This window comes from Tetrao urogallus, assembly GCF_951394365.1.
Source record: "Tetrao urogallus genome assembly, chromosome: 4".
NCBI classification, from domain to species: domain Eukaryota; kingdom Metazoa; phylum Chordata; class Aves; order Galliformes; family Phasianidae; genus Tetrao; species Tetrao urogallus.
This window is the reverse complement of record NC_136817.1, coordinates 17575266-17595384: the sequence shown is the minus strand read 5'-3', so window position 1 is coordinate 17595384 and position 20119 is coordinate 17575266. Positions and strand designations below refer to the sequence as shown.

At 38.2% G+C, this 20119-nt stretch overlaps 1 protein-coding gene across 1 annotated transcript in view; it reads right to left on the bottom strand.

Moving 5' to 3' along the window:
- Positions 1 to 19869, bottom strand: part of SMARCAD1 (SNF2 related chromatin remodeling ATPase with DExD box 1) — a gene marked incomplete at both ends in the record, with an annotated part of 44132 nt that extends 24263 nt beyond the window's left edge. Inside the window, 7 exons of the mRNA XM_079534405.1 lie at positions 297 to 381; positions 863 to 952; positions 2523 to 2611; positions 6057 to 6120; positions 8110 to 8287; positions 10444 to 10618; positions 19656 to 19869. Of these exons, the coding sequence (XP_079390531.1) occupies positions 297 to 381; positions 863 to 952; positions 2523 to 2611; positions 6057 to 6120; positions 8110 to 8287; positions 10444 to 10618; positions 19656 to 19869 (895 nt within the window). The remainder of the gene's footprint in view (positions 1 to 296; positions 382 to 862; positions 953 to 2522; positions 2612 to 6056; positions 6121 to 8109; positions 8288 to 10443; positions 10619 to 19655) is intronic.
- Between the last annotated feature and the right edge of the window lie 250 nt (positions 19870 to 20119).

The window sequence follows — 20119 nt, the reverse complement described above, 5'->3', positions numbered from 1 at the left end:
ATAGAAAATTGCAAACTCATAAGTAAGTCTGTATTAGCAAGGCAAAGATACTAATCTCTACATTTATAGAGAAAAAGGTTAAAAAAAAATATATATATATATATTGAAAAGTAGAGAAATATCCAGTTTCCTTCTTTTACCTCTACTCTCCTCCCCGCAGTACTATTTTCAAATATTAATTCAAGTTTCAAGATGTAGTGCAGCCGGGGTCATTACTGCTGGACATGAGGAAAGATTTACAGTGCAAGCCTGTTTGCTTTATCTTGGGATAAAATGGATTATAAATCTGTCTTTACCATCACTGCCTCCTGCAAAAACTCTCAGGGCCTCTCGTGCTTCATGAAGCACCCAGTTATGTTCCCGAAGTACATCTCTCAGTTCCTAGAAAACAAGAAATTTTGCTTTATGATAAGGTAAGCAGATAGTGGATTTCTATATATAGTGACATTGAGGCACTAACACTTACTTTCAATTGCAGAAGTCAAATAACCACCCCCAACCCCACTAAGTGTGAGGATTCAAAAGAGAAGAAATCAAAAGTAGAAAGCCTTTTGGTTAACTTTTATACCCTCAGTTTATACAGATCTGCACTCCATTTTTTGGAAGGCTAGGAACAAGCAAGTCAGGCTTGCCAGCAGGACCAAAATACTAAGACAAAAAGTACCATTTAGCCTTCATTATCTCCAGCTGCTCTCACTTCAGGGCAAAATACACTCCAAAAGCAGCTACAGTGAAGACTTCCCTACCCCAGGCTCCTTCTGAAAGTGCGGCTGGTGTAAGGATTGTTTCATTAGGACTTCAAGAACAGATACAGTGTTCTTCAGATATCAAAAGCTGATTTGCCACCAGGAGACAAACTCACCTTCTTATCCATGCTAGGGAATGTGTTTTGCAGCTTCTCTACAAGCATCTCTTGCTTCTCCCACTGTATTTCAGACTTTGACCCATCCAGCTATGTAAAACAAACAAACAAAAAAAAGAGGAAAATCAAACTGAACCAATACTGCTTACCTTTAACAAGCCACTCTAAACAACAAAAGCACTTAAGGCAAATCCAAATTGCAGAAATGATTTCTCATATATAAACAATACTCAAGGCTAAAACTTTCAAGAGTATAGAACGTCTTTGGTCATGACAGACTGGCATTCTTTACTTAGTTAGCATGTACTATGAGAAGCTGCATACCAAAACATAAATAACTTAAAGCACCTAGCTTGTATTTCTTTAAAATGCAAGTTATAGTCTGCAGTGATTCCGCATGATACTTAAGGCAGGAGGCAATAGTGTTAACATTCAAGAGGTACACAGTTAGTAAACTATCTTAAATGACTGCTGTATTTAACCTACCACAATCTATAGATGTGTCAATTGGAGTGTTATATGAAGATCTATATATAAAAAACAATTTACAAAAACTGTGTACCATGTACCAGAGCCATTAAGTCACACAAAAACCTGGCAATATGTTTTCATCTATATTAGCTACACTAACAGCTACTGTAAATTGGGAAATAAAAGGGAGGCTCCTTATGAACAAGTGCCAAAGCTTCTGTTATGCTACAATCTGTTCTGTTTTGTACTCAGCACAAAGAATTATGCAAGTGTCCTCCATGAATGCAAAGTGTTTACCAATCTACATACCTACAGCAGAGATGCCAACATGTCTGATACATATTTACTTAGCTGAATTACACTATCTGCTGGAAGAACATAAACCAGATCACTCAAAATTACTCCAGGTGACAGAGGACATAGTTCCTACCCTCACTGAACCTACGGTATCAATAAGGGTAGAGCTATGGTCAGCACAAAAATTGGACCTCTCTGTTTTATTCTGATGGAAGACAAAATTTAGTTACATTTCAATGCAGAGATAATTATTATAATTATTCATTCTTCATACAGCCTCTAGTCTGTAATGTAAAATCCCCATTCTCAAATATTTTCCCATGTTTTCCAGCAATGCATCAATGGTCTAATGATAGTACTGTTGGATTGTAATACCAAACTGAATGTGCCAGGATCATTTACACAGTTCCTATTTACAAGCACAGCTCAAAGTAACCATTCCTTTTAACATAACCCATTCACTCTTCTCCGTAAGCCATCGTTCTTTCCTAACCAAAATGATTCTATGATTCAATCACTCCTATAACATAGGGTAACAGTAACACCAGATATTGAACTCTACCTATTTGAGGAAAAATAAGGAATGATCTGATGAGGCAAGCTGCCTTATAGTTTTAAACTCTCACTGATGTTCACAAGAATTGGCACATACTGCTGCTTGTCATCAAGTTCAACCACGAAAGCAATAGCAATGCACATACACTGAAGATTAAAACAAGTAACTTTTGGCATCGCCAAAAACAATGAAGCAGAAAACTCATCCAGAAGGCCAGATTTGAATTTGATAGGATTTTCTGGTAACACTTAGCAACTTCATGCCACAACTGTCAGTGATACAAGTCAGGCAGCTCCACTTGCTTCATAGCGCTCAAACAGAACAAACAATACTTACATAATCAGCTTTTGGCTTTTTTGTCATATGCTTATCACTCTCTTTGCCATTTATATGAGAATCATTTAGTCTCCTTTTACGAGAGGCAGCTTTAAAATGGAAGTAAAAAAAAAAAAAGAAAAGGAAATTACTTTCATTGTAAGTATTACTTTCAATTACTATCATATATAAGTAGGATCATTCAAACAACTGCTGTAGTAGTTACTTGTTAACAGCATATTTTTACTAGTCTTCTGTAATAGTTTCTTACTACAGTCCATACATATTCAGAAATTCCAAGCAAAGCAACTACTGAAAGTGTATTTATTCACACATTTATGTATCCTCACATTTTCTGCAGTACTATAGCAGTTAAACAAGCTGCTTTGTCTTATGTGGAAGAACAGGCTTTGTTTTTTGTGTTTGCTTTTTTCCTTTTAATTGCCAAGCATGTTATGCGGGAGTTGAATAAAGACGCTTGCTGTCTTTTAAGCAGGAGTAGTTTTCACAACAGAAGATAATCCTATTTAAGCTGTATGCTATTGGAAAGTTAGTACCTAACCAAGGCTAAAATCCAACTGTGAGTTAGAGTTAGAATATTTACATCACTCCTCATCTGGAAGTGCCGATGACTGATTTTTGGCTCAGATGTTCACCAGAAAGGTTATTATCAAGAAGTTTTGAACATTAAATCAAAGGCTTTGAAAGTAAACTATGCATAGTAAGTCAGAGATAAGTAATTATCAATGAGCATTAAATTACCTATGACTAGCTCACGTGAGTCAGAACTTTCTGATTATCTTTGGGTCTGGGTGATTATCAGAGATTATCATCTTAGCATTAAGATCTGTCCAGTCAGGTGCATTTTCAGTTGCCATTGTGCACAGCTCATAAAGTTAAAAAACACATTATCACTGTTTCTCCACATTAGCTTTGGTTGAAGCAACAACTGTTCCTAGATGAATGCTCTTTTTACTATAGCCCAAAATATTTTAAATATTCCTAGTTGATGATCTGATTTATTACTGGCAGTCAACCTTTTTGGAAGATTACCAACAGAGCTCTGATGTCTTACATCAGCATCTGCAGCAAACCTCCCCTCCCACCTCCCAGACAGCCAAAGGACAGTCAGCAAACAAGCAGAGCTGATCACATACACACACACACACACACACACACACAGCACACTTGCTTTCAAACCCTCAAACCCTTAAGACTATCTGGAACGTCAAAACAGTTTCAGTTGCAAAAAACAAAATACCTACTTATTTGTACTAACACACTTTTTTGTGTGAAAATACTTTTCTAATAGACTCATTCACTCTCTCTGATGAGAAAGAGAGACATGGTATATAGACTAAACAAATTAACATTCTCAAAGAAACATCAGCAGTAACTGAATCGTCAGTAAATGAAGTACCTAGCAAGATCAAGGTACCTACTAGTGAGATTTTCCAAAGCATATGTGTTCTGTAGATCAATACAGATATACAGAAGATGCACAGCTCAAAAAGAATCCTGCAAACATGCTGGTGGAGAAGAAGATGGCTCTCCTTCAGCATTCAGAGAACAATGCATTTCACTTCTCTGTCCAAGATGTTCATTTAAACAATGTAGCCAGGAAAAAAAAACACTAGTAGCTCAAGACACAAATGCATCTTAGCCTTGTCTTATATCAAGGCTAGGGGCTGTCAGGTTGCTGTTGTGTAAAACACTAACAATTTAAGGAGTTATAACTGTTTACGATTAATCAGAACTGTATTCGAAGTGGTTAACTGCAGCCACAAACAGGGACCCATGCAATCCTCTCAGCCCTAAAACCACACAGACCCCACATTAGAGTATTTCTAAGACCATCCTCCTTTGAAGTAAATAGCTGAATGACCATTGGTCTCTGGAGGAAAAATAAATATATAAAACTGATTCAGAGCAATTTGAGTGACAATTAAGCAACAGTGGAGGATCTGAATAACCATGACCTCAGGAATTCATCCACATAAAATTACGTAGAAATCCTTCTGTGGACTTCCAAAACTAACACATCTACAACTGAAAAATAATTTCCTGAAGAGATTCACTTTGCAAGCTACGCACAAATAATAATTGCTTCTTAGGCTAAGGAAGCATAGAACTGAGGGGATAAAGAAGCCCTTTGACTGCTAGACATGAATCATCATCAAAATGGAAGCAGAGTGCAAGGGGCCTGGACTTGATCTTGTCCCTCACTTCTCACCCAGTCAACACTTCGTAACAAGTAAATCATAAATCGACATGGATAAGCAGATGTTCAATAGCGTCTCCACTTAAAAAAAAAAAAATTGTATCCAAAATGAGATGATTTATACCATCATTTTCAGGCATGCTCATTCTTAACTAAATATTTTTATATAACAGCTGTGATTGAAGAGAATTTTGTTGCCAAGATTCTTCTGTGGGCTTTCACACTGACAGCATGTGAAGCAGCACACAGACTAACACAAACATGTTGGACTTGATGATCCTTGTGGGTCCCTTCCAACTCCAGATAATTTTAGAATACAAAAAGGCCAGAAGGGAGAGCCTAGATACCAGAAATTAAAGTGTTCTACAATAACTGTTAGAAATCTTGGGAAGTGTATACAAATATCTGAAGATGAAAATATGGCAAGTACTACAGGAAGAACTATTTTTATACTATAAATCAAAAACCATCTATATTATAAATGAAGTACGACTGTGTTCTCCTCAGCACAAGCTTCCTAGAGACAATTTCCAAATTCATAGGATATGTCATGAAAAGACACATCCATTACATAAAACAAAAATCAAGAGAGATTAAAAGCAGCGCTGGACTTAAGCGATGTCAAAGAGAGAAACCTGAAGCGTGAAGTGATAACACATACTTACTGCTTTCTAAGCATTTCCACATCTTGGGGTTTTTTGATATCATCACGAGGCTGCACGAGTTCAGATGCAGAAAAAGAATGCCCTAAGCAAGCTGAGGGCTCAAAATACAGCTTGGGGGATGTTCTGCTACAGAATTTGTCTAGTGTTTAAGACCAATAGTTCTTACTCAGAATTACAAGTACAGAATTCACTATGATAACAGTAACAGAGCTTGACACAAGATTTAACATAAGTTAGAAATAGCTACTTACTCCAGCATAATTCTTCACATCAGATTTCTCACGTGCAACATTTAGAACTACTATCTCTAACCTATCACAGTCCACCTCAACTTCTAAGTAAAGAAGGAAGCAATCAGTAACAACAAAAATCATTAAAGACACCAGTCTTCAACCAGCAATCCTGATCTACACAGAAGAAAAAACAAAACTTTTGTTCTATCTTTGGATTTTGCTGTATATCCACTTCTCGTTTCCCACTGTAAAGTCTGTAGTTTCAGTTCTGTGCTATTACAATAAACAAACAGAATACTTCTAATGCATGTTTTACCACTTTGCAAATACTACCCCCTGCACTCTTCTCAAGTTTACTTGGCAACTTTATTTACTAATTTGGCTGTAGTCTCTAAAGTGTTCCTCCTCCCCCTGCTTAAAAAAAACAACAAGGTACCTTCATCATCGAATTTCAAACAAGCAGCTATCGCTTCATCCATGGAGCATGTTGATTTCACCAACTGAAAAAAAAAATCAGCTGCTAAGTGATAAGATTTAATCCATTTGAACAGAGAATAACAACTATAAACAAGCAGGACTGAAATACACTTGGACAAATAAAAGCCAAAAAAACTTACACAAAAACACACATCAAAAAGACATGTATTGTAACATCTAAAGCCAACACTTACAGGTCACTAAACTTTATGTATATTGAATACAACCACATCAGCTGTATTTGGAAATATCTTATTTAAACCGTTTTCCAGTAGGTTTTTAAATCTCATTTATTACTGCCTCACCTCCCATCCTTCCTATTTCACAAATATGCCATGCAGGTTTGCTTGAATTGCTTTTTCCAAAACCCCTTCATTGTTACTATTACAAAGTCAGATGATCCAAAACGATCAATAGCTCAAGTTGGTAAGTTTGTACATGCTGTTGTGCCATAATGCTGACTTTCTAAGATTATGCACATGAAATTTAAATCATGCCTCCAAAAGGTTATCATCCTTGCAACTCTAGATTGTTCCTCCATGAACCTGTAATTTCAGAATATATAATTTTTACAAATTAATTGAATATTGAGACTTGTAAGTGCTGCTTTTTCCAAGCGTCACAACTTCACCAGAAGCAAATGGTTTAACGGTTACAAACACACAAAAACCCTATGAATAAGGAAACCTGATTCCCATGCATCTATTCACATTTGTAAACAATGCGCTATAATTTTACTATAATAGCTATTTTAAAAGGTTTAGAATAGGTATTGCCCACAGTTTTTCTTTAGCAACATTCACCAGTCATGTAGGGTTTGTCAGGACAAGCTGACCCAGATCCTTCATGAACAAACAATAGATTTGCCCACTATTCCATCTTCCCTCAAGAATGTTGTAGTTACATGGAAAAAAGCTTGCACAGCCATTCTGTACTACAAAGTTCTCGATACAAAGAGCTATCTTATGCTCTCCTGAGAATAGATAACACCACTACAAACCACTACATAGTTAAAACCACTCATTAATTTACTCCTCACTGAAGCCACAAAACTGCATCAGACACACCATTTAAGTGTCATTTCTAATTAGTTTCCAAGCTACAATGAATCATGATCAACCTGTGCTTTAAATACATTCTATGTGGTAATTCTAACACCATATGCTCTGGATATTTGCAGCCTAATTTCTTCAAGAGAAAAAAAGTATATAAAACCCAAAACGAAATTTGCAATCCCCTATTTCTTCTTCAGGCCTAAACTTAAAACTTGATCCAGAAAAAGAAAAAAACAAAAATCTGTATTTTTTAAATGACATTTCAACCATGAAAATTGACAGATTAATTTAAACACATTTGGCTTTGAAAACTAAAGTTATTGAAAAAATATCAGCCCTAAGAGGTAACATTCCTGAAGATACAGTAAAATTATCTTCAGTGCAGTACAATGTAATAAGTTATTGTAACACCATGGTAAATTTGTGATGTATGTTGGAAAATAGCCAAGAGTATCTCAGCTTTATATGGCAGCCAATCGTAAGAAATTACTATAATTTCAGACTTACTCTTTTTACCTCACTTTCATTTTAAGGGCTTTGAGTATTAAGGCTAAAAAAAGCAAGAGGGAAGTGTTTCAGCTATTGAATATGAAAACAATAATTTCATTAATTCTACACTCACTCAGTTAACAGCATTCCAAAAGTTATCAGTAGCTACCAATCAAGACTGCTATAATAAGGTTGAACGTCAATATAAAATAAATAAATTTACTATACCCTAGAATTCAATGTTGAATTGTTTTTGTTTTTTTAACAAATATCCTTATACATACGTGCACTTGAACAACAAAAAAATTGAAATCAACGTCCATCGTTGTAGTTCCCCTAAAACAAATACTTTCATATACGCTTTTGCTAATAAGAATCAAGGCTCTTCTCTGTTGTAACAGCCAAAGTATAGGAATGCTGCCTGCAAAATAGTTATCAAAATAAATAAAAAGAACAGAGAATTATTACTTGTAACAAATCCTTGTCACTCCTCTGAGGAAAAAGTTCCTTCAGCGTTTGTAGCTTTGCATTTGTGATGTCTTCCTCTGTATCTTCCTGCAAGTCAACTAGTTGGTCCCCATTGCTCACGTAAGCCGCCTGCTGTAGCTGATACACAGGCGGGTCATCCTCTGATGAGTCTTCTGAGCTATGATGTACGAGGGGCAGAGAAAGTATTAAAATTGTTCTTTCTTCTATTTATTCTACCAGAGTGTCATTGTAAAAAGCAAACAAACAGGATCACATGAGCTATAATTAATGTTATTAAAGGTTAGCTTATTCTAAAATATGTATTATCTTAAAAAGCTGCCAACCAGTAAGCACATAAAACATTTTTGTGGCTATATCTTCCTTTAATTGTTGCAATAGGCAAACTGCATTACAATTTTGCAAATAATAGTAATATACTACTCATGCATTTATACCACCAAAAACCTGTCATAGGAAAAATGGTCATAACAAAGAATAATTCAAATTCAAACCACCAGTCTAGCCATAAGCTTCAAAGGTCAAATCAGCATAAACTTTAAAAAGCCTCAGAAAAATGGCATATTGAAATTCATTAGCACATTTCACATATTCCTGTCTTGAAAGTTCCCTTATAAACTGCATATAAAAAGAACATCAATTGAAATTGACATAGTAAAATTAATGACTCCATCTTTTCTTATCCAGGATTAACATCGAGATACTCATCAACAAAGCAAGAGTGCACACATAATCTCTTCTTAATCACATTATTCAAAAGCATGAAGAAATGCTCATTTAATCACTAAAAGAATATGACTCTATCGTGTTTTGGTCTGTTTTTTCAACAAAGCCCAGATAGCTAACTCCTGCCATGGTCTTGAGTCCAATACTATTAGCACAATGCCACTTGTGAGATAGCTCAGTGGATTCAGTATACATTGATTAGCACATGAGACAATAAGCCCTGATGAAGCATTAAGCATTGAGATACCTTGTGCACTGAACATAAGCATCTACAAAGGAATAAGAAAGACTATGAGAGGATGTGGCTCATGTCAGATTCTGTGGCACATGTTCAGACATGAACCACATCCTCTCATAGTATTTCTTATCATTTAACCCTGCAGGCAGCTAAATGCTTCCATGCCTTTTGACCACACTCCCTCCAACCTCCCACCCCTCTGATGGGATGGTGGAGAGAACTGGAGAGAGAGAAAAGAAAATGTGAGATTGGTGAGTTGAGATAAAAACAATTTACTAAGACAGAAAAGGAAGAGAGAAATAATATATATTTACAAGACAAGTGACACACAATTGCTCAGCACACACTGACACCCAGACAGACCCCAAGCAGAAGCTGCCCCCAAAAGCCAACTCCCCAGGTTGTTTTTTTTTGTTTCTTTTTGTATGTTTGTTTGTTTGTTTTTTCCCATGACGCCATATGGGATGGAATATCCCATTGGCCAGTTTAGGCCAACTGTCCTGGTTCTGACTCCTCCCAGCTCTTTGTGCCCCCTCAGTCCCTCTCATTAGCAGGACAGTAGAAGAAGATAAAAAACTGAAAAATCCTTGGCTCTGTGCCGTGCTGCTTAGAAACAACAAAAACATCCCTGTGTTATCAATGTGTTTTTTCTCCCAGAGCCAAAGCATAGCATCACAACAGACACCATGAAGAAAATCATTTCTGTCCCAGCTAAAACCAGGACACAGACACAGACCAATCCCACTAGGAGATGCTTTGGTGTCTTCCTGCCTCTCTCACCATGTAACCAATCTGCAGTGTAGAAACAGCAAGTTGCAAGCTGGATCCTGCAAGGCTTATTACATTCTGCTCCACACCACACAAAACCTATTGCACTGCTTCCAAAACTATTTGATCCCAGAAGCAGCGTAACTCCATTTGAACAGCACTGCACACAAATCAAGATCAAAAATTCTTATACTGTGTGTTGAAGCAGTGTTCACCTTCCCACTCCGCTACAGTTTCATTAAAAAAACAACTAAAACTTCAATATATTTTAAAATAAAAAGCTAGCACTTATAAGGGTAAGCTTTCAAGTGCCATCAAAAGAATATAAGAGGTGCAAATGTGTGAACAAATAATAAACACCACAAGTATCATTCCATATCATGAAATTCCTCACTCATAAACTGTGTCTTCAGAGAAGTCACTTAGGTGTTGGAGTCCCCTTACTTGGAAATCCAGTAAAGCTTAGATAGGGCAGGGTAAACTGCAAACTATAAAGCCAGAATTTAGCATATTATTTTGAATTCAACATTACAACTGAGAAACATTGCATCAATTTGCATAAACATTACTAGATTAAACCTTACGTTAAAATCACATCTTTCTTTGGAGCCTTGTTTTCTTTCGAAGCACTGACTTTTCTTGGTACTTCATCTTCACTGTCTGAAGACACATCTAGGAAATGTACCCCTCTTCGATGGTTGAAGTAAGACAGCTCCTTCGTTCTCTCAGCTTCAGGAGTTTCTGGGATGCTGGAGTCCCCTGTAGCCATTTCAATAGGAGAAAAGATGGGAGAAAATGAGTTAGAATTTGAAATATTTATTTATTCTTAGAGCATCAAATTGCTATAATATCTTCTTTATACACAACAGCCATTTAAACAGAACTTGCACCTTCATGCATCGAGAACTCCTGTGTTATTCTTTAAACCGATTCTTAACTGATAAAAATTGCCTCAGCAATTTTATTTCAAACAAATATAGGTTTGTATAGTGTCAACCATAAAGATTAAAAGGCCATGCATTTCAGACTAGTAACTATTTGATTTTTTGTTTATTTTTGGCAAAACAATCAGCAAAATCTTTTGAGCTACTTTCAAGCTAAGTAAGACATGGATAGAAACATACCAGTGTTTCTGATGGCTGACGATCAGGAAGCTACTCTGGGGAATTTAGCAGATAAAGTTGCAAATCCTATACAGATATAATCTTCACCAGTCTTTTCTACACAATGCTCCAGATGATTCTTAACAAGAGAAGGAAGGATGCTTTGTGTACTGTCACGATACAAAGAATTTGTACGTTTCCACAAGGAGTTACTGCAATTACATCTCATAAATTTCCCATGAACCCTCCAAACGGAGTTGCTATGCCTCCATTAGCCTGTACTAACTTTTCACTTCTGAATATGCTCTTAAGACAACCACTAGCAGCCAATCTACCCATGCAATCCCTGATTAAGCAATGAATAATGCATGATGAAGTCTCATTATCAACTACATCTGCAGCTACTTCCATGCATGTATCTTGATGGGGAAAACATGACCACAAAGGGAAAAGGCACAGAATACGATATACAAAACAGTTCTTGGACCTGAAGCAAAAAGAGGATCACAGTATTGTAAACAAAAATAAAAGAAGTATGCAAATCATTATATTTTGCACTGTTGCCCTCCTTCAACACACTACCAAAGGCACAGCGTGCTCCAACCTCATATACTGTGTATTTCAAAGTAGTTTCTGTGATTATAGCTGCAAAAGTGATGCTCCCAAATGAATCAGAGCAAGCTAAAGCACGTGGTTCTATCCATTATGTATCGAGACTACAGCTGTTCAGCCACCTTCCTATAGAAAACTCTAGAAAATAAACAATCTGTAGTCGACACACAAGAACTTAAACGTGTAGATCCTACATCTCTTGCAACGTTAAACCCACACTACACAACCAAAGAGGTGGCAGTTGTGTCCAAGTATTAAGTCTGCTATTTCATGACAGTAACTGAAGTATTGGAAGCATGTTGCAGAAGCTGTGAGCCTGACCCAATGCACTAGTCCCACATATTCTGGAAGTAATTTTTCTCTACTACTTTATTTACAGCCTGTGCTGAAGAGAACTACTGAACACAAAACAGTTGGTAAGGCAAGCATTTTATTTAAGAGCAGACAAATTATGAACCCTGGAGGTACATAACTGAAGAAAGGATGAAGAATGCATGGAGTGGAGAACATGACAGCTGCAGAGAGCGTCTGCTGTCCAAAAGTGATCTTATAGAAAATAAACTTGAAATAACTCACTGTGGCAGCATTTGATGGAAACAGAGATAAATTCCAAAAGCACAACCACAGGAATTTGCTAGAAACTAGAAATTACTAAGTGATACTGGATTTGAAAAGGGAGAGGTACCCAATAAATTAAAAAATACGGTATTGTAGTGCACAGCTGAAAAAAAAAAAAAAAGAATTTAAATACTGAGTGTATTAGCACCAATTAAACAGAAGTGATCTTAACTCAAACTTCTTTAATATCCGAAGAAAATGCAAGTAAGAGTTCAACGACAGCTCAAAAAAAGTAAATTGTTGAAGCCAATCTTCAGAAGATCTTAGCTATGCATAGCAAAGACCCTGTAGAAAATATGGAACACACTTAATAACAGGTATTAATTCAATAAGGATGGAAACAGAATACGAAGAAAGGAAAGCACACAGTAAACCAGATTTTATTTTCATTTTAAAACTCTGACACTTCCATATTTTGTAAGTACAAGGTGTAACAGTGCAGATTTTGCTTTTCTTTCATAGTAAAGAACATACTGCTTCCCAAGCTACAGGTGAGTTCTGCTTCTTTTCTGCTGCTGCTGTTACATGGTCTATGCTCACTTCTCTGTTGCAGAATCACCAGAATGAGCAATGACAAGAAGGACTGAAAACATAACATCTAACTTCCTGAATGTGATATGGCAGGATTTCATACTTGTCAACACTCAAGAGTCAGGTAACTTTTGTTGTCACAAAGACAGTTGGAAACCAAACCTCAGGTTCATCTTATAGAACAGCAGACATCGTAACCAGTCTGAGGGGCCAGCTGAGAACATGCCCTTACTAACAAAAGCCTCCACGCTTGCTCAGATCCCTCTACAACTGCCCCTACATGCAAAACCAGAGCTCTAACTTCTCTTCAGATGAATACAGCTGCATCCCAAACACAAAACCTGGCAGCATGCTTCAGTTTCGAGATGCATTCGCCATGACCTGCTTCATGCACAGGGAGATGAGTGACTTGGAACCTCTTGTCCCTGCCATAACAGGACTCAGGTCACTTAGCTCGAGGCAGGCTAGTCCAGCCTGCTATTTACCAGCAGTCAGATGGATACAACTGCAAAGCTCCCCTTTTTTGCTCCTTTATTCCTCTATTTTCCTTCACTTGTTCCTCCTCAAACTGATCCCTTTCTTTCCCCACCTTTGGCTCTTCTCAAACCACACCACAGAAGGTTCCATAAGATCCTAAAGAAGTCCTTACTGAATATGCCCCAATAAGCCTCATGCCTCCTAAGACCATCACAATGATGCTCCCAATGGCCTCTACGCTTACGGTGATAGGCACCATAGTCAACTCATGCGACTGATGGCTCTCCTACGATAGCCATGCGAGTAGCTGGGACAGGTTGAGGTGCTGGGGCTCTCCCACCCAGCTCTGTGCTCCCTCATATGTGTGAAGATAAGCCTTGCACTCCATGACAGAACATAAAATTCCATTTTTACAGTCAGTACAGAATTAAGAGGAACTCCCCACTACTAACAGTTTCTGATCGTTGTTTCTAAGAGGATAGAACACCAAAAACCACACACAGTGTAATAGCTGTATTTTATTATGAATGATGACAGACAATAATATACTTTGAACAGAGATGGCAGATGGGTAGGAAAAAAAAATATATTCATATTCATTTCCTACTCAAAAGAAACCTGAATTCAGAATAAGAAAATAGACCAAATCAACTGTACAAGGTAAGTCCAGGATATAGCTGCAGAACTTGTGGGAGGGCTGAGTTTTAATGATACAACTGTCAATTAAAGCTCTTGTATAATGCATTTTATATCCTCAACGCATAAATACAGCGTCTTGTGCACGCTCTTCTCTCTAGTGTACCAAAACCTTCTTGAAAGTCATGTTCCTACAAGCCAAATACCAGTGCTTTTTCCTCAGCTACCAACTCTGGAAACAGCTGAAAATAAAGGCAGTTTCTTCTGCTCCTGTCATTTAACACACACACACACACACACACAACAAACAAACAAACAAACACCCTCAGCTCAGTTATGCAGAGTAATCTCACTTCCTAGAGCTGATCTGCCAGCAGAGACCAGAATTCAGTTGCTAGCCAAAGGCAGAAGTGAACTACAGATGATCAGATTCATTCCTTTATGGAAAAAAAAAAAAAAAAAAAAGTCTTTATTTTTACCAACTTACCATGAAAATCTCAACTTTCTTCTATCACTTTCAGATGAGGTAGAAGACTTCAGTAATGATTTTTGAGATAGTCAATCTGCCTGAGGACAGGAACACCCTACAAAGGGACATGGACAGGCTGGATGGCTGGGCTGAGGCCAGTGGGATGAAGTTCAACAACATGAAGTGTTAGGTCCTGCACTCCATATATCCTGCATTCACGATAACTACAGGCAATACTACAAGCCTAGGGCAGGACAGCTGGAAGACTGTGTGGAAGAAATGGGCCAGTGGTAGTTGGTCAATGCTTACCTGAACACAAGCCAGCAGTGTGCCCAGGTGGCCAAGAAGGCCAATGGCATCCTGGCACGCATCAGAAATAGCATAGCCAGCAGAACCAGCCACACCTTGAGTACTGGGTTCAGTTTTGGGCCTCCCACTAGAAGAAATTCATCGAGGCCCTAGAGTGCATCCAGAGAAGGGCAGCAAAGCTGTGAAGGCTCAGGCACACAAGTCTTATGACGAGCAGCTGAGAGAACTGAAATTATTCAGTCTGAACAAGAGAAGGTTCAGAGGAGATCTTATCACTCTACAACCTGACAGAATGCTGGAGCAAGGAGAAGTCAGCCTCTTGACCCAAGTAACTAGTGATAAGGTTGGAGGGAACAATCATAAGGTGGGCCAGAGGAGGTTCAGGTTGGATATGAGGAAGAACTTTTTCTCTGAGAGATGGTAAGGCATTGGAACAGGCTGCCCAGAGAAGCCACCATCCCTGGAAATGTTTACGGAAAGGGCAGATGTAGCACACAGAAACACGGTTTAGTGGGGAAATACTGGTGGTGGGTGGACTAGATGACCTTAGAGGTCTTTTCCAACCTTAATGATTCCATGTTGTCTTGAAAAGCCCATACACATGTAAACTTAAGAAGGGCAGCCTACAAGTACCACTAGTTCTGGAGCAGTACATGTCCCAGAACGTGCCTTCTTGCAACCAAGAACACCACGCTGGCAGCAGGAAGTTTCCCATCTGTACTTCTATCTACCCATATGTAGGAGACACATTGCTCCATTTATGTCTGATTTGCTTTATGTGAAAACCATTTCTATGCAGACGTTTTAAGAAGAATGTAGAAGAAACACTGAAGTAAGTATCACACACTTCTCTCACATTTAAATGCAAAGTTGTGGGTAATTCCTCTCTAGCAAAAAAAAAAAAAAAACTCTAAAGCGTATCACTTCTCAAGGTTATCAAGTTGGGCTAGCAAAGCAAAGGTTATCATAATAGCACAGAACTGACAGGTGTATGAGAAGAATTTAATAGAAATATCAAAATGTCTTAATAATGTAATGAGACATTCCAGCTCCAGAGAATTAAGAGAATTGATAAAGGTCATTTTCATGATTTTTTTTTTTTTATTTTTATTTATTAGAGCACATTTCAAACAGACTCCTCCTGCAAGTAGCACAATATGCAGTTGGCAGGTATTCATGAAAGCTTCACTTAGTTTAAACCCAGTAAGGATGCTAAGTTTACAAAAATAACACAACCTTAAGAATTACTTTACTCCTTAGAACAAGCCTTGTACGAAGTGTAGATTTAAGAGCGTATTTACTGCTTCACTTCGGCTCTCTTTAATTTATTTTTATTTTAAATACCAGTTATTCTTCATGACAGCTCCTAAGTCTCCTAACTGTGAAATGCTTAACTGCCTGGAAAAGGCATCTTCCCTCTCAGAAAAGCATACCTCCTTCCTCCATCTATTCTACGGAACAGAATCACTTAAGAGGAGAAATGAGGAAAAAAAAAAAAAAAACAAAAACCAAGAACCAAGTCACATACAGAATAAGAGGAATGGTTCCAATGTGTTTAGAGCAAATTATAACACTGTATAGCAGTAATCATTTAAACAGTTATTGCCACAGCATGTAATTATTGGAGGCAAAATTCCCTGATTGCATGATGATTAAAGGGGACTTTTAAGGAATGCCTGTAATCACAGGATCAGTGTTGACTCTAAGGCCAGAGGTAAGAAAACACTGAAGTAACCCTACACAAAGAGGGAGGAAAAAAAACCCAACACAATCACACATCGTATTCAACATAGGCTAGCCCTTCTCTCCCCGAAATAAAAACAAAACGAAAGCAGTACTTTGAGGCTTACCATATTTAATACATCTGCACAACAAACTAATTGTCAAATGGCAGGTAATTTCTACTCAATTTCAGAAAGAGGTATCAAAGGCATGCTGCTCAAGTGTACAAGCTAATCAATATTTTTGTTTCAAATAAGTCTCTTTTAATTTGAATCCTAAAGAGTAGTAATAAGTCTGAGGTGCTTCTTAAAGAGACCATTTTTAAATCATCAATGTGTCTTTCCAGGAACCCCTGGAAAAATTTCATTAGGTACTGAAGGCATTACTTTTCTCAGAAATGCTTTAAAAAGAATGATACTCTATGAACTGCAACATAATAAAAGACATGACATCCTCTGTCCAAGGACGAAATGATAACAGATAAGAATACCAGGCAGAAGCAGTCCCTATGCATGCAACATTATGTCAGTGAACACTGGAACCTCAGAGTTCGATCACTTACATTTTACACCTGAATTAAACAGAAAGGCTATCAACACCAACAGTCAATCATCAAAAATAGCATTGTACACAAAGGTTTAATTTCATCTACAAATTTTATTTCCATTCAGTGCTGAAGTTTTATAAGCACACTTTTGGAACACAAATTTTCACAAGTTTTGAAATCCTTCATTGTAAATCTTCTAATTATATAGTTTTACCACAGTTCTGCTTCATTTCCACAACTGGATTCATAGCGCCATTTCAGTACACCAGGCTATTTAAATAATTAAAAATGCCTAATTGAAAATTAAGACGACAGCTTCACCATATAATAAAATAAGTGCATTATTTAATTAGTAATTTCAACAGAAAAGTTTAATAAAGTATTCCAATGCATTTTCCCAGTTTTTTAGAGGCACCTCTCTAATGCAATCCAATAACTGCCGCTCAGTGGATGACGGTTCTACCATCCTCGCTCAGTGAAGTGATGTTCAGAACCAACTACCTCCAGCTTGGCTGCAAAGTGGCTGCAAGCCCACATAATTTTCAAAATATACAAGCATGTAGAGATGACTAATTCTTCTGGTCATCATACTGAGAACTGCTTGTTGAAGTGTAAGGTACTGTAAGGTAAGTGAAGAACACTCCACCAATATTAGTTCACTCCGGCAAAAACAAGAATTAGTTAAAAAGATAATGTTATTTCATGACCAGGAGACATGGTCTGACTACTTTTTCCTCTCCAGATGAATGAAATTACAATAATAGCATCTTTTTGTTAGATCTGTATTTTGGGATACACAGCAAAATGAAATGAAAAGAAATCCACCGGAAATGATACTCGAAGGAAGCAGACTGAGAAACTGATCTTAAAGCTCTTTTTACATATACAAAAATAACCATATGATATCAAATTAAGAAGGACAAGAGAAATGCCTCCAGCTAAGTAATCAGTTATTTTGGTTTGTTCAGGTGAACTAAGAAACACCCTTCCCTTTGGCCTTCAGAAGAAATACAGGTAATCGTTGTCCTTGTATGATTTACTAAGCAATTAGAGCACGTACTTTTTAACTACAGCTCCTTGTACAAATTAACTCTTATGCTTAGATATTTAGCAGAAAAGAAAGCACATAGTGCCATAAACAGGTTATTTTTGCATCTTTTCCACAATAATACAAGAAATAAAAAATAGGTACCTGTTTTACTTAAAGAAAGAAAAATTCTGTCTTCCTAATGCCATTTAGGAAACAAGGAGAAAGTGCAATTGCTAAACCAATGTAGTTTACTCTTTCACACTTTGGTATCTCATCTGTTACAGACAGAATTTGAATACCTGATTTTCAGTTAACTTCTACTGACTTCAGAAAACAGGACCTAATTTTTAAAATAGTTTATTTAAATGCATTGCATAGAAATGGTGTGCAAATGTGAGGAAAAGTCAGAAAACCACCAGGAATTCTTTAAACACTCAATATTTGTGAAAGATGAAGATGACGTAAGCACGAAGCCTTCACTGATATTGAATACATTAAACCTGCATAACATCAAAATTCACAGAAAAATAATTACCTACCATAGCTCTGTTGGGTGGACCTGTAAAAGAAAACGAACTCCTCCTTTACAAGAAAGTTCTCTTATCATACAGATAAGGCACTACAATAAACACTCTTCAAAGGATAAGCTGCATGCAGAACAAATGACGTTTAACACCAACAGATATTGTTGTTCCTTCTTTATCTAAACACATAATCAAAGCCTGTCTGATCTCTCCAATGACACTACTATCTTGACATCTGTATCAGAAGTTATACAGAGTAAGAACATCCAAGGTGTATAAAACAATCAGTAACAAATACTTTTCGTTCTTCCTTTCCCACGCCCTCAGAAACTGAAAAGCTGTCAGTATAACATAGTGGAAAAAAAAAGCTCACGAGCGATTACGTAGTTGAGAGCCATTACAGCTGGACACTGGTATCAACTGATGAATCCAAACAACACTCCCACATATCAGCCAAATAAGCTAATCAACTCCTATATGAGCAAGGTTTTTTTTTCATATTTCCATCAAAACCACAATCTATTACCAGAACATGGGACAAACGCTGCAAAACTACTAACACAATCAGTTTCTGATAACAAACAGGCATTTCTGCTCTATGCAAAACCAGGCCAAGCTGAAAGATAAAGGCAAGAACAAACACCTGGCTTCAGCTTTATCTATCATATCCCACACTGCATTCCTAGAATGGCCTGGGTTGAAAAGGACCACAATGATCATTTAGTTTGAAACCCCTGTCATGTGCATGGTCACCAAGCACTAGACTAGGCTACCCAGAGCCTGGCCTTGAACGCTTCCAGGGATGGGGCATCCACAACCTCCTTGGGCAAGCTATTGCAGTTCATTTCAGACTCTAGTGGAAAAGTTACTTCTATACAAGGTTGCATTTATAGTAAGGCCTGAAAAGGCCTCAAACATTGTTCGTTTGAGATGAGCATCAATAAACAGGAATGCTTTGCATATTTTAAACACAGCTTGGTTACTGAATTGAAATAATTTCATCTCTGGTTACCAGGTGACCATGGATGCACATCTTCAAGCAAAGCATGCACTGTATAGATGCCTTTATGGAAACTGCTGTGAAACGTGCATACAGGGAAGCACCTCGATAAAACAACCACCACCAACAAAAAAAACACACAGCACAAGAAGGGCAGAGTGCTTTACTTCACGCAATGCAGCACTCAGACCGCACTGCACACAAAACACCTGACCCACCTGCTGCCTCCGAGGCTGGGCTGCCCGGCCTGCTGCTCCTTGCAGCATCGTTCCCACCGCCGTCAGAAGCAGGGCTGCTCTCTTGGGCCTGGGCTGCAGCAGCAGGGCTGCCATCCTCCTGGGCCTGGGCTGCTACAGCAGCAGGCCGCCCATCTTGCTCCGTGCTCGTCCGCCTCTTCTCGTAACGGAAGCGGTCCAGGTTGAAGAGACTCATCGCGCCAGCCCGGCGTCTATCAACACCTGGGGGAAGAAGCGGGATGCGCTCGGCTGATCCCGCGGGACGAGAGCGGGGGAGAGCCGCGCTCCCACGGGGACGCGCAGACCACGCGGAGCGGCCCCAGCTCCTCTACACTCACACATTCACGCAAGCACGCACACACAACCCGCTCGGCTCGGCTCGGCTCGCCCTCCCCTCCTCGCGCACCTGCCGCTCATCGGGATCCACACGGAGATAAGAAGCAGCG